Source organism: Somniosus microcephalus, chromosome 9, assembly GCF_052327205.1.
Source record: "Somniosus microcephalus isolate GS21.2 chromosome 9, FLI_Smic_1.0, whole genome shotgun sequence".
Classification (NCBI taxonomy): Eukaryota; Metazoa; Chordata; class Chondrichthyes; order Squaliformes; family Somniosidae; genus Somniosus; species Somniosus microcephalus.
In genome coordinates, this window is record NC_140995.1 from 239143682 (window position 1) to 239166834 (window position 23153).

A 23153-nucleotide genomic window follows, 5' to 3' on the forward strand; every position below is an offset into this window, starting at 1 on the left:
TAAATCCCCAGGCCCGGATGAAATGTATCCCAGGCTGTTAAGCGAAGCAAAAGAGGAAATAACACAGGCCCTGACCATCATTTTTCAATCCTCCCTGGCTTCAGGTGTAGTGCCACAGGACTGGAGGACTGCGAATGTGGTACACTTGTTTAAAAAGGGAGAAAAGGATAGACTGAGTAATTACAGGCCAGTCAGCCTAACCTTGGTGGTGGGAGAATTATTGCAAAGAATTCTGAAGGACAGGATAAATCTTCATTTAGAAAGACACGGATTAATCAAGGATAGTCAGCATGGATTTGTTAAGAGGTCATGTCTGACAAACTTGACTGAATTTTTTGAGGAGGTAACAAGGAGGGTAGATGAGGGTAGTGCATTTGATGTAGTGTATATGGACTTTAGCAAAGCTTTTGATAAGGCTTCACATGGCAGACTGGTCATGAAGTTAAAAGCCCATGGTATCCAGGTCAAAGTGTCAAGTTGGATTCAAAACTGGCTCGGGGAGAGGAAGCAGAGGGTAATGGTTGATGGCTGTTTTTGTGACTGGAAGGCTGTTTCCAGTGGAGTTCCGCAGGTATCAGTACTAGGTCCCTTGTTTTTTGTGGTATATATCAACGATCTTGACTTGAATATAGGGGGTATGATTAAGAAGTTTGCAGATGATACTAAAATCGGCTGTGTGGTTGATACTGAAGAAGGAAGCTGTAGACTGCAGGAAGATATCAATAAATTGGTCAGGTGGGCAGAACAGTGGCAAATGGAATTCAATCCGGAGAAATGAGAGGTAATGCATTTGGGGAGGGCTAACAAGGAAAGGGAATACACATTAAATGGTAGGACACTGAGTAGTGTAGAGGAACAAAGGGACCTTGAAGTGCATGTCCACAGATCCCTGAAGGTAGAAGGCTAAGTAGATAAGGTGGTTAAGAAGGCATACAGAATGCTTGCCTTTATTAGCCGTGGCATAGAATACAAGAGCAGGGGGGTTATGCTTCAACTGTATAAAACACTAGTTCGGCCTCAGCTAGAGTACTGTGTGCAGTTCTGGTCAGCACATTACAGGAAAAATGTGTTTGCACTAGAGAGGGGACAGAGGAGATTTACAATGATGTTGCCGGGAGTGGAGAATCTGGATAGGCTTGGTCTGTTTTCCTCGGAACAGAGGAGGCTGAGGGGAGACCTTGTTGAGGTGTATAAAATTATGAGGGGCATAGATAAAGTGGATAGAAAGGACCTATTTCCCCTTAGCACAGGGGTCAAAAACCAGGGGGCACAGTTTTAAAGTAATTGGGGGAAGGTTTAGAGGGGGTTTGAGGGGAAAGTTTTTCACTGAGAGGGTTGTGGGGGTCTGGAACTCACTGCATGAAAGGGTGGTAGAAGCAGGAACCCTAACCACATTCAAAAAGTGCTTGGGTGTGCACTTGGGATGCTGTAACCTGCAGGGCTACGGACCAAGAGCTGGGAAGTAGGATTAGGCTGGATTGCTCTTTGTTGGCCGGCACGGACATGATGGGCCGAAATGGCCTCCTTCCGTGCTATAACTTTCTATGATTCTATGATTCTAGGTCAGGGAAATGACCACCCCGGCTTGCTGGGACATTGGGTTTAATATTGAAATTCCTCCCTGGATCCAATTTGCCTCACATGTATTGATAATTGTGCAATTAATTATGGTATTGTATCTGTTTGGGTTATCGTGTAAAACGAAACGAAGGGTAAAAAGGGAAAAACAGGAAAGACTGTATAAAGGAGATTTGGGGTTATAGATTCAAATGTATAGAATGTGGAAAAAAGGAACGTGAGATTTGGCTGAGACCGACAATGCACTCTCCACGGCAGAAGAATGGATGGGAGTAATATCTCTAATGTAAGAAATATTAAAGGTGGGAGATGTAGGATCCATTCCTCCCCCTCGACGGTTAAAAATTGGACTATGAAGTATAAAAACCCGGAACTGCACAGCCCGCAAAAAGAGATGGGCAATAAAGGGTTAATTCAAAATTTCAGCCGAAGCTACATACCATCAAGAGACTGGATATCAATGATCGCAGGCAATCTAAAATACGAATGCTTCTAAACAAGAATATTCGCATATTCATTTACAGGAAACTTTGGTTTATCCGGAGGTTGTGTGTCCGGAAACCTCGATCTACCGGCAGAAATCAGGAGCCATTTTGTTAGGTTTTTTTTCTTCTCGTGGCTTTGTTTTCAACAGTCGGGCTCTGGAAAGTCTCTCTGAAGCTGTTGCTAAGCTACAGAGACGCTTCCAAGGTACGGGCCGACTGTTTACAAGCTGTTGCTAAGCAACAGTGTTTGTTGTCAGATACGGAGATGAAAACCTCCGTATGCTTCAACATTAGCCTTGTATGTCCGGCAGTTTTGATAGATCTGCAACAGCTCGGTCCCGTCGGTGCCGGATATAACAAAGTTTCCTGTACCTTAAGGGGTTACATTGTTAAAGAAGACCATGGCCCCAGAATAAGTAGTATCAGTGCAGGCCTAGACAATGGGCTGGGCCCTGAACCATCTGATACGAATGCTAACAAAAACCAACAACTTTGCATATGCAGTCACCTTGGGAAGGTTGCATTGTCAGAAAGGACCTCAATGCAGACAGTCGGTGCCCGAGTAATCAATGGACACTATGAGGGACAATTAGCCATCAAGAGTTCTCTGCTAGAGACATTCACACATTTTAATATGGTCATCGTATGCACAGGAGGGGGGCCAGGATATGTGTTTCAAGATACTGCAAGTTGGTTTTGGTTTAAAGGAAGAGTCACTTCGAAGAGAGTCGTCGTGGGAAGCTAACGGAAGAACTGCAAGTAGAAAGATTCGGGCCTACAATCAGCTCCAGGAGACAGCCGATCGGGAGTGTTGATTGTATGTTTCAGTCAAATCATAGAGGGGGCTTTTGTGATTGAGTCTGAGTAAGTTTGTGAGTTTCAGTCAGATCACAATAAGGGTTTTGTGATTGAGTCTGGGTAACTTTATATGTAACAGTCAAATTCCGGACGTGTTTAACTGTGTCATATTGTGTCGATGCAAATGACCCTTGCATAGGGGTTTGTATTTTGGGGCTGTTAGTTTGATATAAATCGTAGGGATTTATGCTGGTTAGGTAATTGTGTGTGTGTGTGTGCTCAATAAATGAATGAATCAAAGGTTGAGCCAAAACCCTGTGCCGTGTGTTTTTTGTTCTTATAAATCCTGACGTCCAAGAACTGAGTGTAATGGGGGACCAGTATCGGAGAAAACCCTTACAGATGTAACGAGCAGGGTGGATAAAGGAGAACCAGTAGATGTCATCTATTTGGATTTCCAGAAGGCATTCGATAAGGTGCCACATAAAAGGTTACTACACAAGATAAAAGATAAAAGATCATGGGGTTGGGGGTAATATATTAGCATGTATAGAGGATTGGCTAACTAACAGAAAACAGAGAGTTGGGATAAATGGGTCATTTTCAGGTTTCAAACTTAACTAGTGGGGTGCCACAGGGATCAGTTCTGGGGCCTCAACTATTTACAATCTATATTAATGACTTGGATGAAGGGACTGAGTGTAATGTAGCCAAATTTGCTGATGATATAAAGGTAGGTGGGAAAGCAAATTGTGTGGAGGATGCAAAGAATCTCCAAAAGGATATAGATAGGCTAAGTGAGTGGGCAAAAATCTGGCAGATGGAGTATAATGTAGGAAAATGCGAGGTTATCCACTTTGGTAGGAAAAATAAAAAAGCAAATTATTATTTAAATGGGGAGAGATTACAAAATGCTGAGGTGTAGAGGGATCTGGGGGGTCCTTGTACATGAACCACAAAGTTAGCATGCAGTTACAGCAAGTAATTAGGAAGGCAAATGGAATGTTGGCCTTTATTGCAAAGGGAATGGAGTATAAAAGTAGGAGAGTCCTGCTACAACTTTACAGGGTGTTGGTGAGACCACACCTGGAGTACTGCGTACAGTTTTGGTCTCCTTATTTAAGGAAGGATATACTTGCATTGGAGGCAGTTCAGAGAACGTTCGTGAGGTTGATTCCAGAGATGAAGGGGTTGTCTTATGAAGAAAGGTTGAGCAGGTTGGACCTATACTCATTGGAGTTTAGAAGAATGAAAGGGGATCTTATTGAAACATAAGATTCTGAAGGGACTTAACAGGGTAGATGCAGAGAGGATGTTTCCCCTCGTGGGGAAATCTAGAACTAGCGGGCATAATTTCAGAATAAGGGGGCACCCTTTTAAATCGGAAATGAGGAGGAATTTCTTCTCTGAGGATCGCGAATCTTTGGAATTCTCTTCCCCAAAGAGTTGTGTCGGCTGGGTCATTAAATTTAAGGTGGAGAAAGACAGATTTTTGAAAGGTAAGGGAGTCGAGGGTTATGGGGAGCAGGCAGGGAAGTGGTGTTGAGGCCAAGATCAGATCAGCCACGATCTTATTGAATGGCGGAGCAGACTCGAGGGGCCAAATGACCTACTCCTGCTCCTATGTCTTGTACCCTAAATTTGTGAAGAATCTTGGTCCACGACCATGTAATTGGCTATCTCTTTTCTTCACTCGACATGTGTCCTTCAATGCCGAATCCCAGCAGTATGGTACCGAGTAAAGATCATTGGCCTACTTAAGCCAGCAGAGACCCACAGGTAGTAGCAATCTAGCAACCAATCTCCGTTCTGAATGTTTGTTATTAGCTGCTCGGGCGACTGGTCCCCACAGCACATATCTCTAGTAGTTGACGCTGCGCTGAGCCCAGACCAAACTTGTTTCCGCCATGTCCGCAGCACTTGTGACCAAGTACTCACCCATGCCAACCCTAATCTGGATACTCAATTACATGCTACTATGCATCTTGTGTCAAGCACATTGCACCCTATTTCCCTCCATGATTACCAGTCCTCTATAACATAGCTCCTCCTCATGTTTGACGTTCAGGTGCAGTAGCAAAAGCAAGTTGCCGATTCACTCTTGACTTGATCTATCCACCAACGGTGCGACTCTCTTCAAAATACCCAATATGGTCAACCTTTACTAATTCCTTTGAATTTTCTTTAACAACTCACGAGCATGAAGAGTGGACAGAAAATGTCAACCAGGATTCAACTGGCCACGTTATAGTTTGCCGTTTTGCAACCACTTTCCAACTGAACAGGCATAGGGACAGTGGGCCTCAAACCTTTACCTATGAGGCCTCAGTGATGACAACAAACGCCCTTGTGGACAAATACAAATCATGTCCCACATAGGTGAATCATGCCCACTAACTAAACTATCTGGTGGTCTCTATGCTTTGCAATGCTTATATACAATGCTGACAAGGCTTTAAGATGGCTGGAATTATATGCCAAGCCTGCACTAAATAATAACAATGATTGTGGCCACCTCAGGTTGGAATACTCTGATGTCACTTATTATCAGTGTCTTTGAAACTGCAATTTTCCTTACCTGGTTTAACATCAGATTTGGTGTCATCAATCGCGTCAGAGATTTCTACAAATATTCCCACTAGTCTGTCCACAGTTTTTTCAATATATCTGGCTTTTGGAGCTAAAATCTCTGCCCACTCTTTGCAGCAAACCTGTAGAACACATAAGCACACACTATAGGGCAAACCTAATACTGGTGAAACACTACAACCCTACATTTACAGGTCACTAATGCATTTTTATACCTTTAAAAAAAAGTGCTATCTTAGAAATGACTAGCTATTGATGGATAAACACTAAATGCATTTGTTATTCTTTGTTACTTTAACACAGGTATAGCCTGTAAGTTACAAGTTAAATAGGGGCATTATGTATAAGTATGCAAGGTGTAGGTAGTGTTGGCATGGGAAACAGGTTGCCAGACGCTATCCCATGTATAGGGTAAGTGGTACTGTTGAGTAGTCTTATCTTAGCAGATTCCATCAGCGCCACCCTCTTCCACATCTGTTCCCAGGCCTTGGGAGTAGTGTGAACATCATTGAACCTGACTGCTATTTTCTGATGCACCTTTGTAGAGCTATAAACAGAGCAAACCTGCTGGTACCAAACTCATGCAGCAGCACCTCTATTTCATTGGCCATCAGTGTATTCCTGTTCTGTACTCACTTGCCCACAGACTCAATTTCCTGCCTTTACACCTATTGCATTTTGACAGAAACCTCTTTACCCAGAGAGTGGTGAGCATGTGGAACTCGCTACCACAGGGAGTGGTTGAAGTGAATATAGATGCATTTAAGGGGAGGCTAGATAAGCAATTGAGGGAAAAGGGAATAGAGGGTTATGCTGATAGAGTTAGATGAGGAAAGATGAGAGGAGGCTTGAGTGGAGCATAAATGCCGGCATGGACTGGTTGGGCCGAATGGCCTGCTTCTGTGCCGTATATCCGATGTAATCCTATGTAACCAAAGACACAAAGATAATGCAAAATTTTATTTTTATTTTTGCTTTCCCCAATCTTTCCTATTGTGGTCACTAATCAGCAGTCAGGGGCAACTGCATGTCTTAAAACAGATAGCCTGAAACTGCTTTTGTGCTTTTGATTTAAAATTGAATATTCTTATTATTTGCAATTTATTCCAAAGATGAAGAATCATAGATGTTTAAAGCTCAGAAGCAGGCAATTCAGCCCATCATGCCTATGCCAACTCTTTACTTGAGAAATCCAAAACAAATCCCATTGTCTTACTGTCTCCCTATAGCCCTGTATCTTCTGCTTCAAATATTTATCTAATTTTCCTTTAAAATCAGCAATGAGTTCTACTCAACCATTCTCTGGGGCAAAGTCTGTCGGGGGTGGCCTGTGGGGTGGCGCGTGCGCCCAGTCAGTTATGCCTCTGACTGTTTATGAGCAGTTCGAATCGCTCCCACGCCCCTGGGTTCTAGACACCGGACTTAGGTGCAAGGCGGCGGTACAGAGAAGACTCGAGTAGACAGGTGGTTGGATGTAAACAAAAACCAAGATTTAATTGAAGAGGAAAAATTGATACAATCTTATGAAAAAGTTACTAGTATATACTTTTACAGGCAAAATACCAAATAACTATACTTATACAGGGAATGGGGAACACACGGCACATCGAGGGAAAACAACTATCTTAACAATCCCCTTATCCTTATCCCACCCCCTATACCTAACTAGGTTAAACTATGAGGGGCCAGAATTTATGCTCACCAATCAAAAGGGTTTGTTGGACTCAAAACAGCGGTGGGGTTCGGAGTTCGCTCTTGGTGCTCTCTGGAGCTTGCCATCGTCACATGGTCTCCGGGCGCTGCAAGGGCGTTGTCCAGGTTCGAGTACCCCAAAGTTAAAGTCTCTGTTTGGGTACTTTACCTTGCAGGGATGATTCTTCGTCGTCAGCCGACAGTTTGAGTTGGTGTGCAGATATTCGCAGGTCAGCTGAGGCTGAAGGCCCGATAATTCGAAGCCTCCCCTCAGTTCGTCTCCTCAGTTGGTCTTCTTCAGGTGGTCTTCCCTCCTCCCCTCGTCGCGTCCCGCCTCGCCTGGCCTGAATTGTCCGTGTCCGCCCAATGCAATGCCGGGGCGATTTTCAGGTGGAGTGGCAAAAGGCACGGGCAAAGGCCAGGGTGTAAGCGCGGGACGGGGCAAGAGCGACAGAAGAGCGCGATTGCTACCCAGGGGCCTTCAATTATACTCTTTTCAAAAACCCTTATCTGCGTGCCAAATCAGGTTAGTTCTTTGTCTTAATCTTGGCAGGCTATTTTAAATAATGGTAGCAATCCATACTAACTGTTTTCAGATGGCCGGTAATCGCGTCTACTGGCCCGATAATTGACTTGTATTGTCATGAATGTTCCTTGATGGGCCTGTCCAGCCTCGATGGCTCTCTTAATCTGTTTCCGATTATATATGTAGACTGCTTGATGGCCTTAACTATAGGCCTAAACTGAATTTAGATTTGTCTCCAATTTGGTCTAATACATAATTCAGAGTCCTGTCTGGTTTCAAAACACAAAGTCTCTCTTCACAGAAAACTGCAGCTTGGGTTTCGATCCACAAGCTGTCTGCGTTGCAGAGTCCATTTTAAAATCCCACAGGCTTTCTGCCACGAGGCACGGACGCCATCTTGGGTACCCTTTTTGATTTAAAATGTCCACACAGGGTCCCGTTTATTAATAACAGCCTTCGGGGAAATGCAGAAATTTTGCAAATCTTACACAAAGCATTTCATGTTCGAACAACCTTGAATAGAGACATTTCTCAAATTCTCTAATTCTCCTTCTAGCCTTCTCTGCTCTATCTGTGGGGTCAATTGCAGTGCACTCGGGCCAAGATGATGGTATCAGAGCCGTATTTGCATATTTACAGCTGGACAGCGCTGCCTTCCTCAAAAGAGCAGGTTAAAATTCCAACACGTAGGAAGGCAGCAGGATTGCAGTGAGTCATTTCCCATGGCAATTTTAACTGCCTGCTCACCCAGTTTCTGCTGGGTGGGAAGAGTTAAAGTCAGCCCTTAAGACTGTCTACTCATCCATACCCTTCAGTGTCTTTCCATTGAGAGTATACTCTCCTTATTTTCCTTCCAAAACCTTACACTTATCCACATTAAATTGCATCTGCCACCTGCCTGCCCATGTCCTCCTGAAATCTTTTACAGTTTGTTAACTACCCCCTCCCCCCAACTTTTGTGTCATCAGCAAATTTCCATGTCATGTTCCCTAAGCCAAAGTACAATCTATATATGCTGAGAACAAAAGTGGACCAAGCAGTGACTCCTGAGATACGTCACTTTCAATACATCTCTAATCTGAGTAACATCCATTAAACCTACCTCTTTGTTTTCTGTCTAGCAATGAAATTTATATTCAAGCTGCTACATTTTACTTTATACTAAGCCTGAATTTTTGTATTTTGCTTGAATAGCTTCAGAAAATCCATATATAACACAGCTAATACATTCTCTTAATCTATCAAATCAGTCACTTCAAAAAGTTCTATTAAATTTGTCAAATGCAATTTGCCTCCAACAAATCTTTGTTGGCTGTCTTTGATTAATCCAAACATTTCTCAATGCTCACTACCTTGATTTCAAACTATAAATTCTAAAAATCTATAAAATAATGTTACCTCATTGTATATAAGCATGTTTTCCATTGTCAAAGTATGATCTTCTGGTAGATTGATTATAATCTTTTTGGATATTTCATACAATACTTCATCTATGTGCCTCTCTCTCAGGTCAATAACCTGAAAATAACAATGAATATTATATTTTTATTATTTTATCAAAGTGTCAATATTTTTTCAAAGTATTGAAGTGTGAAGTGATACATTTGGGAGGAAGAATGAGGAGAGGCAATATAAACTAAATGTTACAATTTACAAGCTATTGAGTATAGAAATAGGAGGATAGAGCAGATGAATGCGCGGCTGGAGAGATGGTGCAGAGGGAGGGCTTTAGATTCCTGGGACATGGGGACCAGTTCTGGGGGAGGTGGGACCTGTACAGGCCAGACGGGTTGCACCTAAACAGAGCCGGGACCAATATCCTCATGGGGGGTGGGGGGTTGTTAGTGGTGCTGTTGAGGAGGGATTAAACTAATTTGGCAGGGGGGTGGACACCAGGATGTAGCATGAGAAAGGAGAAGTAAGGTGCACAAAGGATTGGGAGAGACAGATAGCACTAGAGTAAGAAATAATAAGGTATTAGGTGGGGTCAGACTAAGAGCGAATACAAGAAGGTCTAAGGTAGGTTTACAGTGCATGTGTATAAATGCACGAAGCGTGGTAAATAAGGTTGGTGAGCTGCAGGTGCAAATATTCACATGGGAATATGATTTTGTGGCAATGGCAGAGAGCTGGCTCAAAAAAGGGAAGGATTGGGTATTAAATATTCCTGGCTACAAGGTGTTCAAGAAAGATAGGGAAGGAAAGAAAGGAGGTGGGTGGCAGTATTGATTAAGAAGAATATTACAGTACTCGAGAGAGATGTCCTGGAGGGGTCAAGGACAGAATCTATTTAGTTAGAGTTGAGAAACAACAGAGGTGCCATTACACTACTAGATGTATTCTATAGGCCACCAACTAGTGGGAAGGATATAAAGGAGCAAATTCGCAGGGAAATTATAGAGAGATGCAAGAACTATATAGTGATAATGGGGGGCTTCAATTATCCTAATATAGACTGGGATAGTAATAGTGTAAAGGGCAGAGAGGGGGAAGAATTACTGAAGTGTGTTCAGGAGAACTTTCTTGATCAGTATGTTTCCAGCCCAATGAGGAAGGAGGCATTGCCGAATCTGGTTCTGGGGAAAGAGGTGGGTCAAGTGGAGCAAATGTCAGTAGGGGAGCATTTAGGGAACAGTGATCGTAGTATCATAAGGTTTAGATTAGCTATAGAACGGATCTGGCCTGGGTAAATTGGAATCAAAGATTGGAAGGCAAAACTGTAATTGAACAATGGTCTGCCTTTAAAGAGGAGATAGTTTGGATAGAGTCAAGGTACATTCCCCCAAGGGGGAAAGATAGGGCAACCAAAGTCAGAGCTCCCTGGATGACGAAAGAGATACAGAGTAAGATAAGCAGAAAAAGAGCGTGTATGACAGATGTCAGGTTGAGAATACAAGTGAGAACCAGGTTGAATACAGAACGTTCAGAGGGGAAGTGAAAAAGTAAATTAGAGGCGCAAAGAGAGAGTATATGAGAATAGATTGGCAGCTAACATAAAAGGGAATCCAAAACTCTTCTAACGGCATATAAATAGTAATCGGGTAGTAAGAGGAGGGGTGGGGCTGATTAGGGACCAAAGAGGAGACCTACACATGGAGGCAGAGGGCATGGCTGAGGTACTGATTGAGTACTTTGCATTTGTCTTTACCAAGGAAGAAGATGCTGCCAAAGTCATAGTGAAAGAGGAGGTAGTTGAGATACTGGATGGGAAAAATATTAATAAAGAGGAGGTACTAGAAAGGCTGGCTGTACTTAAAGTAAATAAGTCACCAGGACTAGATGGGATGCAGCCTAGGATGCTCAGGGAAGTAAACATGGAAATTGCAGACGTACTGGCCATAATCTTCCAATCCTCCTTAGAGGACTGGAGAATTGTAAATGTGACACCCTTGTTCAAAAAAGGGTGTAAGGATAAACTCAGCATGGATTTGTTAAAGGTTTAACTAACTTGATTTGAGTTTGTTGATGAGGTAACAGAGAGGGTTGATGAGGGCAATGTGGTTGATGTGGTGTACACAGACTTCAAAAAGGCATTTGATAAAATGCCATATAATAGGCTTGCCAGCAAAGTTGAAGCCCGTGGAATAAAAGGGACAGTGGCAGCATGGATACGAAATTGGCTAAGTGACAGTTAACAGAGAGAAGTGGTGAACGGTTGTTTTCTCGGACTGGAGGAAGGTGTTCCCCAGAGATCGGTATTAGGACCACTGCTTTTCTTGAGATATATTAATGACTTAGACTTGAGTGTACAGGGCACAATTTCAAAATTTGCAGATGACACAAAATTTGGAAGTATAGGGAACAGTGAGGAGGATAGTGATAGACTTCTATTCTAAAGTGGTTGCATGAACAGAGAGACCTGGGGATATATGTACACAAATCGTGGAAGGTGGCAGGGCAAGTTGATAAAGCGGTTAAAAAAGCAAACGGGATCCTGGGCATTATAAATAGAAACATAGGCCTGGCTTTTCCACCCAGAGGCGGGATGGTGGCGGGTTCGCTGTTCTGCAGGAACCGGTCCCGCTCTCGGTTGCAACCGCCCATCAATTAATGATTTTCCCGAGATTGGCTTCTTTAAGGCTGACGTGCGCGCTAGCCGGCCCAATCGGTGGGTGTGGGTCGGCTGCTCGCATTTGATGACATGCTAGGAGCCTGTATATTTAAGGGGGCCATGTCCCCTTTGAGTTTCACTTGCTTTCTTCTGCTTCCTATTGCTGGTTGCTGCAGGTATGACAGCTCAACGGTCCAAGGCTGCTCCCTGTTTTGATTATGACTCCCTCCATGCTCTTGTGGAGGGAGTAAGAGGATGAAAGGAGGTCCTCTTGTAGGGGGGGGGCTTCTTTTAACTGGTTTAAGGTAAGTCCACCTGGTCTGCAGCCTTTGCCTGCACTCTGACCAATTCCAAATAAACCAATTTTAAAACAGCGGTTTCGAATCGCTGCCCCACCTTCCAGTTCTGACTGCAGGACTTATAATTAATGATATTAAAACGGACACGTGGTTTGGATGAGAGAAAAATCAAGTTTTATTAACTACAAGAGACTATAATCAAATATCAAACTATACCACACGAACACAGTAATTACAGTAAAATTGCTTAAATGGGGGAATGCAGATGGTAAAAACAAGGGGTAAGTGACTACAATGTTGATTAAACAATCTTAGCAATATCCCCTTAATTACCACCCCCCAACTCCTTACTAGGTTGCTTTGCTGAGGAGTCAGAAACTCTGCTCACATGTGGTCCCGTGAAGTGAGAGAGAGAGAGAGAGAGAGAGAGAGGCTCACCTGTGGTCCCAGGAAGTAAAGAGAGCGATAGCTTCTCAGGAGCTATCATATATACCTGGTGAGGCCCCCCCCCTCCCTGCTGTTTGCCTGTTTGGAAAATTCGCACCCAAAAAGTTCCAATTCACAAGAGAAAAGCTGTGATTGGCTAACTCAAAGTGGTTGGACTGGGTTAGTGTGTCTGCACTGTGGGGCCGAAATGTTCCCGCCCACATCCGGAGCCCACCTGGGCTAAAACAAAAGGGAAATTCAACAGCCCTATTGTCCAGAATGATGGGTGATTTAAACACATTCAATGCTTAAACGGTTCCCATTCAAGATCCGGTTCCATGGTTTCAATATCTCATTGACTGTGAGTGCCTTGAATTGCTGTGTAAACATAGCAGTTACAAATCGATTGTCCTGCGGTCAATTCTCAAGTGGGCAATTGCTTAAGTCAATAAACAACTTCAAGTGCTGAGAGGGAAACTTCCTTTGATTGGCAGGTCTGACTCACAGCCCCTGTATCCTCCCACTTTTTCACACAGGCAACTCGCTGCGAGCTGTTTTGCTGCTTTGTCCTTTTGGCCAAGCTTTCTCTGGCCATTTTAAAACCTTTTGTGATTGCCCAAACTCCAGGGAACGACTTTATTAAAATGTACTGTCTCAAGGTGTGTGAATATTTTCCACAGAATTCTTCGACTCCCGTGTTGTCCACGTTCTTTCCATCTCAGAACAGTCTTTTGCGGTTCTAGGCACAATTTAAAACATTGTAGACCAGTCACATCACCCAATTCTTCGTCCACGATGTGGACCAATATTTTCAATCTTCAGGGAAATAGGGGAAATTTTGCAACCCCTACATTTCTTCCCTTCCGATGGATGGAGGAAGTCTCCTCAGCACTCAAAGGCAGCCTGGCTGCAAATTGCTGAGGAGGTAAGTGCAAGGTCGGTGTGCACACGCACCTGGGTGCAGTGTAGAAAAAGGTTCAATGATCTGATGTGCTCAGCAAAAGTGAGTATAACATCACAGTTGCCTTCAATCTGCTTCCCATCTCTTCCCATCCCCATCACCCTGCATTGGCAGCCTGCTTCTGCACATCCCAACTTCCCCTAACATCCCTTGCACCCTCACCCATCCCTCTCTCTCAATATGTATAGAATCACTTCACCATCCTACTATGCACCCCTCACACTCGATCTTGCTGTTATGCAATGACAACAACTAACAACACACAGAGAGGGAGCTCACTCAATCTTTGTCTCCTTCTAAACATCGATGTTATCTATTCATTACACTCACTCCATCAATCTTGCTGAAACTCCACTTGTGTCCCTCAATGCCGGAAAAGAGAGCCCACAATAAGAGGGAGAGGGAGAGTACAGGAGGAAGTCCACCATCTGTGGCGCATCTAACAAACACTGAGGAGGCAGCTCTGGAGATCGTCGGAGGTGCAGAGGAGCTGGAAGTGGGGGACGGAGAGACGGGCACAGTCCAGCAAGCTGGTGACAGAATTCATTTGCAACCCTGTGATTTTGCTTTCATGAGTGACTGATATGGCATCTGATGCTCATAGAAATTAAGTTCTGATCATCTGCACAATGGAATGTGCCTGCTACCTAAATATCAGAAGCCTAACCCATGCCTTTACTCCCCCACAGGACTATCAAGCCCCCCTCCCCACTGGAGGACTCCTCAGAGGAACCTGCAGCCTCTGAGGAAGCAGCATCAGCAGAAATTAGCACAACCAGCACCAGCGCAGAGATGCACAACTCGGTGGGTAGTTTGCGAGGTAGAGTAGTGTTGTCACCTGGTGTATCTCAACCCATAAGTGAGCATCAGCAAATGGTGCAGACAGGAACAGCAGTGGAGAGTCCTCATCGGAGGCAGCAAGGCGCTCCCAGCTCTGCTCAGCTGCATGAAGATGCTGTGCCATCCAAAAAGAGAGCTGTGCTGGAGCTTCAGGAACAAGTGCAGGAGGCTCTGACTGGTTTTGCAACTATGGTAACTGCAAGTGTGCAGAGAATGGAGGAGTCCATGTCAAACATGATCAATGCCGTGGTGCATACATTGGCGAATGTAGGTGCCGCCATGGAAAGGATGGCAACCTCCATGAAGGACATAAATTGGCAGACTCAGGAGAACATGGTAACACTTCTAAATAGATGATCATCTATGGAGGATATAAGGGCATCTATTGAGGAGAGAAACCAAAGGTTCATGGACGTCCTTGTTATGAGGAATGTCAGCACAGAAATGGGTCCTCATGACCACACTGATGTGCAGCAAGGTGCTCTCCAGCTACTTGCTAGCAGTGAAGTGTGGATGACCCATGAGAAGGTTGGTGGTGGTTGACAACAAGGAAGTGGGGGCTCCTCTCCAAGCGCTCACACTCCCATGCCACTGCGGAGGCCTCGGTCAGAGTCCTAGATACCTCACCCAACTGAGCTGGCCGTCTCTGCCCCTGCACAGCTGCAGGAGGAGCAGACTTTTGTGGAGCCCTCCAAGGGCTCCAAACCCAGAGGACGACTGCCAAAGACATCTAAGCAGGCGTAGCAGGGAAGTGAGCACGCTGCCTCTGCATCTGCTGAAGCCACAGGGGAAGCACCGCGTAGAAGCACGCGTAAGAGAAAGCTAAAACGCAAATAGTCACAAGGATAGTCACTTGAGTGATCTCATATTATACCAATTTATGTTTGTGATCTTTATTTCTAGTGTATTAAAGTAATGCAATATCAATGATTTAATTCGTTGCCCTATGTGTGCTCATAATTGGAAGTACCACAGTGAAGGGTGAGGGCGCCTTTCATCTGCAGTGATGGTGGGGAGAGTGATAGAAATGCACAGTTCATTGTTCAGATGCTGTATTGTTTGGAATGGAGGTCCTGCCAACCCTCATGTGCATGTGCTAGCCACATGTATGTGCAGCATAAAATTATGCAAATCTGGCATGGATTAGTCCATCCCTTGCCTCATGGCCAGCAATGAGGTCGCATGCTGGTAGCACTGGGACAGCCGCCTCCACCAGGTGTTCCTCATCTGCAGCCTTATTCGGCTCTTCCTCCTCCTCCTCCTCCTCCTCGGCAGAGGCTGTGCGCTGTGCCACTTGTTCCTCAGGCAGTGGTAAGCCACACTGCAGTGCGATGTTCTGCAGGACCACGATGATTCTGGACACCCTGGCAGGTGCGTACTGTAATGATCCACCAGATCTGTCCAGGCACCTGAAGTGCATTTTGAGCAAGCCTAGTTTGCTCTATGATGCTTCTGGTGGAAATGGGGCTCTCATTGTAACACTCCTCTGCTTCATTTGATGGCCTCCTCATCGGTGTCATTAGCCACGTCTTCAGGGGATAGCCCTTGTCTCCAAGTAGCCATCCGGAAAGTTGGGTTGGCGGATTGAAGAGCTGAGGCACAGTGGACTGCCGCAGGATGTATGAGTCATGGCGGCTGCCAGGGAATTTTGTGCACACATGCCATAATGTTCTTCCTGTGGTTACACACCAGCTGGATGTTAAGGGTTCAGTGCTGGGGCCTCAACTATTTACAATCTATATTAATGACTTGGATGAAGGGACTGAGTGTAATGTAGCCAAATTTGCTGCTGATATAAAGATAGGTGGGAACGCAAAGAATCTCCAAAGGGATATGGATAGGCTATGTGAGTGGGCAAAAATCTGGCAGATGGAGTTTAATGTGGAAAAATGCGAGGTTATCCACTTTGGTAGGAATAATAAAAAAGCAAATTATTATTTAAATGGGGAGTGATTACAAAATGCTGAGGTACAGAGGGATCTGGGGGTCCTTGTACATGAATCACAAAAAGTTAGCATGCAGGTACAGCAAGTAATTAGGAAGGTAAATGGAATGTTGGCCTTTATTGCAAAGGGAATGGAGTATAAAAGTAGGGAAGTCTTGTTACAACTGTACAGGGCATTGGTGAGGCCACACCTGGAGTACTGTGTGCAGTTTTGGTCTTCTTATTTAAGGAAGGATATACTTGCATTGGAGGCAGTTCAGAGAAGGTTCACGAGGTTGATTCCAGAGATGGTTGATTGTCTTATGAAGAAAGGTTGAGCAGGTTGGGCCTATACTCATTGAAGTTTAGAAGAATGAGAGGCGATCTTATTGAAACATATAAGATTCAGAAGGGGCTTGACAGGGTAGATGCAGAGAGGATGTTTCCCCTCGTGGGGGAATCTAGAACTAGGGGGCATAATCGGAAATGAGGAGGAATTTCTTCTCTGAGGATCGTGAATCTTTGGAATTCCTTTCCCCAGAGAGCTGTGAAGGCTTGGTATTGAATATATTTAAGGTGGAGATAGACAGGTTTTTGAAAGGTAAGGGAGTCAAGGGTTATGGGGAGCGGGCGGGAAAGTGGAGTTGAGGCCAAGGTCAGATCAGCCATGATCCTATTGAATGGCGGCGTGGGCTCGAGGGGCCGAATGACCTACTCCTGTTCCTACGTCTTATGTCTTATGAATGGAACTCAACACTGTACAATCATCAGTGAACATCCCCACTTCTGAGTTTCTGATGGAGGGACGGTCATTGATGAAGCAGCTGAAGATGGTTTGGCCTCGGAAGACTGCACTGAGGAGCTCCTGCAGTGACGTCCTGGGATTGAGATGATTGGCATCCAACAAGCACAACCATCTTTCTTTGTGCTAGGTATGACTCCAGCCAGTAGAGAGTTTTCCCGCTGATTCACATTGACTTCAATTTTACAAGGGCTCCTTGATGCCACACTCGATCAAATGCTGCCTTGATGTCAGGGGCAGTCACTCTCACCTCACCTCTGGAGTCCATGTTTGGACCAAGCCTGTAATGAGGTCTGGAGCCAAGTGGACTTGGTGGACCCCGAACTTAGCATCAGTGAGCAACTTATTGGTGAGTAAGTGCCGCTTGATAGCATTGTCGACAACACCTTCCATCGCTTTGCTGATGATTGAGAGTAGACTAATGGGGCGGCAATTGGCCAGATTGGATTTGTCCTGCTTTTTGTGGACAGTTTTCCACATTGTTGGGTAGATGCCAGTGTTGTAGCTGGACTGAAACAGCTTGACTAGAGGCACAGCTACTTCTGGAGCACAAGACTTCAGCAGGACAGCCGGGATGTTGTCTGGCACATAGACTTCGCTGTATCTAGTGCGCTCAGCCGTTTCTTGATATCACATGGAGTGAATCGAATTGGCTGAAGACTGACAGCTGCAATGGTGGAGACCGCAGGAGGAGTCCAAGATGGATTCTCCACTTGCACTTTTGGCTGAAGATGGTTGCAAATCTTCAGCATTGACTTTTGCACTTGCGGACTGGGCTCCGCCATCATTGAGGGTGGGGATGTTCATGGAGTCACCTCCTCGCATTAGTTGCTTTTTTTTATTCATTTATGGGATGTGGGCGTTGCTGGCAAGGCCAGCATTTATTGTCCATCCCTAATTGCACTTGAGAAGCTGGTGGTGAGCCGCCTTCTTGAACCGCTGCAGTCCATGTGGTGAAGGTACTCCCACAGTGCTATTAGGGAGGGAGTTCCAGGATTTTGACACAGTGACGATGAAGAATCGGCGATATACTTCTAATTCAGGATCGTGTGTGACTTGGAGGGGAAATTGGAGATGGTGGTGTTCCCATGCGCCTGCTGCCTTCATCCTTCTAGGTTGAAGAGGTCGCGGGTTTGGGAGGTGCTGCCGAAGAAGCCTTGGCGAGTTGCTGCAGTGCATCTTGTAGGTGGTGCACACTGCAGCCACGGTACGCCAGTTTTGGAGGGAGTGAATGTTTAAGGTGGTGGATGGGGTGCCAATCAAGCGGGCTGCTTTGTCCTGGATGGTGTCGAGCTCCTTGAGTGTTGTTGGAGCTGCGCTCATCCAGGCAAGTGGAGAGCATTCCATCACACTCCTTACTTGTGCCTTGTAGATGGTGGAAAGGCTTTGGGGAGTCAGGAGGTGAGACACTCGCCGCAGAATACCTAGCCTCTGACTTGCTCTTGTTGCCACAGTATTTATGTGGCTGGTCCAGTTATGTTTCTGGTCAATGGTGACCCCCAGGATGTTGATGGTGGGGGATTCGGTGATGGTAATATCGTTGAATGTCAAGGGGAGGTGGTTAGACTCTCGCTTGTTAGAGATAGTCATTGCCTGGCAAATCTGTGGCACTAATGTTACCTTCCACTTAGCAACCCAAGCCTAAACGTCGTCCAGGTCTTGTTGCATGCGGGCATGGACTGCTTCATATCTGAGAAGTTGTGAATGGCGCTGAACACTGTGCAGTCATCAGCGAAAATCCCCATTTCTGACCTTATGTTGGAGGGAAGGTCATTGATGAAGCAGCTGAAGATGGCTGGGCCTAGGACACTGCCCTGAGGAACTCCTGCTGCGATGTCCTGGGGGCTGTGATGATTGATCTTCAACCACCACAACCATCTTCCTTTGTGCTTGGTATGACTCTAGCCAGTGGAGTGTTTTCTCCCCGATTCCCATTGACTTCAGTTTTACTAGGGCTCCTTGATGCCACACTCGGTCAAATGCTGCATTAATGTCAAGAGCAGTCACTCTCACCTCACCTCTGAAATTCAGCTCCTTTGTCCATGTTTGGACCAACGCTGTAATGAGTTCGGGAGCCGAGTGGTCTTGGCGGAACCCAAACTGGGCATCCGTGAGCAGGTTATTGGTGAGTAAGTGCCACTTGATGTCACTGTCAATGACACCTTCCATCACTTTGTTGATGATTGAGAGTAGACTGATGGAGCGGTAATTGGTCGGTTTAGATTTCTCTTGCTTTTTGTGGACAGGACCTACCTGGGCAGTTTTCCACATTGTCAGATAGATGCCAGTTTTGTAGCTGTACTGGAACAGCTTGGCTAGAGGCATGGCTAGTTCTGGAGCACAAGTCTTCAGCACCATAGCCGGGATGTTGTCGGGGCCCATAGCCTTTGCTGTATCCAGTGCGCACAGCCGTTTCTTGATATCACATGGAGTGAATCGAATTGGCTGAAGATTGGCTTCTGTGATGTTGGGGACCTCAGGAGTAGGCCGATATGGATCATCCACTCGGCACTTCTGGCTGAAGATGGTTGCAAATGCTTCAGCCTTGTCTTTTGCACTCCATCTGGTGGTGCTGGGGTCCACCATCATTGAGGATGGGGATATTCATGGAGCCTCCTCCTCCCGTTAGCTGTTTAATGGTCCACCAACATTCACGACTGGATGTGGCAGGACTGCCAAGCTTTGATCTGATCTGATGATTGTGGGATCGCGTAGCCCTGTCTATAACATGCTGCTTCTGGTTCTTGCATGCATGTAGTCCTGTGTTGCAGCTTCCCCAGGTTGGCACCTCATTTTTAGGTGCTGCTCCTGGCATGCTCTTCTGCACTGCTCATTGAACCAGTGTTGGTCTATTGGTATGGTAATGGTAGAGTGAGGGACATGCCGGGCCATGAGGTTGCAAATTGTGGTGGAATACAATTCTGCTGATGATGATGGCCCACAGCACCTCATGGATGCCCAGTTTTGAGCTGCTAGATCTTTTCTGAATCTATCCCATTTAGCACGGTGCTAGTGCCACACAACACAATGGAAGGTGTCCTCAGTGTGAAGATGGGACTTCGTCTCCACAGGTCTGTGCAGTGGTCACTACTGCCAATGTACAGATGCATCTGCGACAGGTAGATTGGTGAGGACGAGGTCAAGTAGGTTTCTCCCTCGTGTTGGTTCTCTCAACCCCTGCCACAGGCCCAGACTGGCAGCTATGTCCTTCAGGATTCGGCCAGCTCGGTCAGTAGTGGTGCTACCAAGACAATCTTAGTGATAGACATTGAAGTCACCCACCCAGAGAACATTCTGTACTTTTGCTACCCTCAATGCTTCTTCGAAGTAATATTTAACATGGAGGAGTACTGATTCCTAGAATCATAGAAAGTTACAGGACGGAAGGAGGCCATTTCGGTCCATCATGTCCGCACTGGCCAACAAAGAGCTATCCAGCCTAATCCCACTTCCCAGCTCTTGGTCCGTAGCCCTGCAGGTTAGAGCATCCCAAATGCACATCCAAGTACTTTTTAAATGTGGTTAGGGTTCCTGCCTCTACCACCCTTTCAGACAGTGAATTCCAGACCCCCACAACCGTCTGGGTGAAGACATTTCCCCTCAAATCCCCTCTAAATCTACCACCAATTACTTTAAATCTGTGACCCCTGGATTTTGACCCCTCTGCTAAGGAAAATAGGTCCTCTGTATCCACTTTATCTATGCCCCGCATACTTTTACACACCTCAATAAGGTCCCCCCTCAGCCTCCTCTGTTCCAAGGAAAACAGACCAAGCCTATCCAGTCTTTCCTCATGGCTAAGATTCTCTAATCCCGGCAATATCCTTGTAAATCTCCTCTGTACCCTCTCTAGTGCAATCACATCTTTCCTGTAATGTGGTGACCAGAACTGCATGCAATACTCTAGCTGAGGCCTAACTAGTGTTTTATACAGTTGAACCATAACCCCCCCTGCTCTTGTATTCTATGCCATGGCTAATAAAGGTAAGCATTCCGTATGCCCTCTTAACCACCTTATCTACCTGGCCTGCTACCTTCAGGGATCTGTGGACATGCACTCCAAGGTCCCTTTGTTCCTCTACACTACTCAGTGTCCTACCATTTAATGTGTATTCCCTTTCCTTGTTAGCCCTCGCCAAATGCATTACCTCACACTTCTCTGGATTGAATTCCATTTGCCACTGTTCTACCCACCTGACCAATTTATTGATATCTTCCTGCAGTCTACAGGTTCCTTCTTCAGTATCAACCACACAGCCGATTTTAGTATCATCTGCAAACTTCTTAATCATACCCCCTATATTCAAGTCAAGATCATTAATATATACCACAAAAAGCAAGGGACCTAGTACTGAGCCCTGCAGATCCCCACTGGAAACAGCCTTCCAGTCACAAAAACACCTATCAACCATTACCCTCTGCTTCCTGTCTCCGAGCTAGTTTTGAATCCAACTTGACACTTTGCCTTGGATCCCATGGGCTTTTAACTTCGTGACCAGTCTGCCATGTGGAACCTTATCAAAAGCCTTGCTAAAGTCCATATACACTACATCAAATGCACTACCCTCATCTACCCTCCTTGTTACCTCCTCAACAAAATCAATCAAGTTTGTCAGACATGACCTTCCTTTAACAAATCCGTGCTGACTATCCTTGATTAATTCCTGTCATTCTAAATGAAGATTTATCCTGTCCTTCAGAATTCTTTCCAATAATTTTCCCATCACCGAGGTTAGGCTGATGGCCTGTAATCATTTGGTCTATCCTTTTCTCCCTTTTTAAACAAGGGTACCACATTACCAGTCCTCCAGTCCTCCGGCACCACACCTGAAGCCAGAGAGGATTGAAAAATGATGGTCAGGGCCTTAACAGCTGAGGGAGGGCAGCAGGTGGTAATCAGCAGGTGATTTCTTTGCCCATGCTTGACCTGAAGCCATGAAACTTCATGTGGTCTGTTGTGTCTGGGTATAATAAGATACAGACTGCAGCAGAAACGGTACAACAGGTGTTTACTCAACGTGGCTCACAGTTGAACTGACTGTACAGATTACTACTCAGTGCTATATACAGGTGTGGTCACTGCCGGTACTACAGTATACATGAGCTGTAAAAAGTAGTTCCCCCCCTTAAAGGTATATACATTACAATTCCTCCCCTTTTAGATTAACAGTACCATAACACTCATTTAACAATTAAATATCAAACTAATTACAATGAACACATTTAACATGCAACATTAGTTGAAAATAGCCTATTTATATATTCAGTCTTTGGGGAGGCCTCCTGATCCTTTCTGGATAGCGCCTTTCCCGAGTGTCTTGCTCTTGGTGCGGAGGCGATTCTGGCCCCCTGTCGTCGGTTGGTTCATCAGCTTCCAATGCTACTGTTTCTGGGGTAGATGCGACCTGTACATCGGGTTCATCACCAGGTATGTATGGGTGAGGCATGGGGTTGACTTGTTCCTGTGACTCTAGGATCTGGTCAGCATGGCGTCTCACGATGCCCTCCCCAACGTCCACTGTGTACATTAGTGGGCCCGGCCATGTGCATATCGTTCCTGGCTGCCATTTTTCTGTTCGGTAGTTGCGGGCCAAGACTGGTTGCCCTACATTGAAGCTCCTTGTTGGCTTCTCATGGATGTGCTGGAATTGCTTACTCTCAACATCTCTTCGTACGTTTGGTCTGAGTAAATCCAGGCGAGATCTTAACCTTCGGTTAAAGAACATCATGGCTGGGGCCAGGTTGGTGACTGGCATTCCGGTAGGCGAACAGGGAATTGTCCACCTTGTGCTGCAGCGGAATGTTGTCATTGTACATAGCCTTTATTGCCTTCTTAAAGGTTTGTACGAACCTCTCAGCCAATCCATTTGTGGCTGGATGACACGGGGCGGATGTGTAATGCCTTACCCCATTCTTTTTGAAGAACCTCCGGAACTCTTTGGACACAAACTGTGGTCTGTTGTCGGAGCAAATCTGTTCTGGCAAGCCATTCCTGGCAAAAATGGTCCGTAGGACTGCAATAGTTTTCTCCGTGGTGGTGGAGGACATTTTGATGACCTCAGGCCATTTCGAGTGCGCATCCACGGCTATTAAAAACATTGAGTCCATGAATGGACCAGCAAAATCAATATGCACCCGTTGCCATGGAGATGAGGGCCACTCCCATGGGTGTAGAGGGGCCT

The 23153-nt window shown here is 45.5% G+C and overlaps 1 protein-coding gene across 2 annotated transcripts in view; it reads right to left on the reverse strand.

Moving 5' to 3' along the window:
- LOC147113154 (dynein axonemal heavy chain 8-like) overlaps positions 1-23153 on the reverse strand; it is a 148776-nt gene that overhangs the window by 60337 nt on the left and 65286 nt on the right. The window contains exons 5-7 of one of the 2 annotated variants that reach the window (XR_015079627.1): positions 9067-9186; positions 7153-8122; positions 5486-5572 (exon numbers count right to left, since the gene is read on the reverse strand). Coding sequence is in view for 1 of the 2 variants with exons in the window: in XM_085998052.1 (XP_085854178.1) it covers positions 5440-5572; positions 9067-9093 (160 nt within the window). In the remaining variant the exon portion in view is untranslated. Of the gene's footprint in view, positions 1-5439; positions 5573-7152; positions 8123-9066; positions 9187-23153 lie in introns of those variants that run through there. The other variant, XM_085998052.1, reaches the window with a different exon arrangement.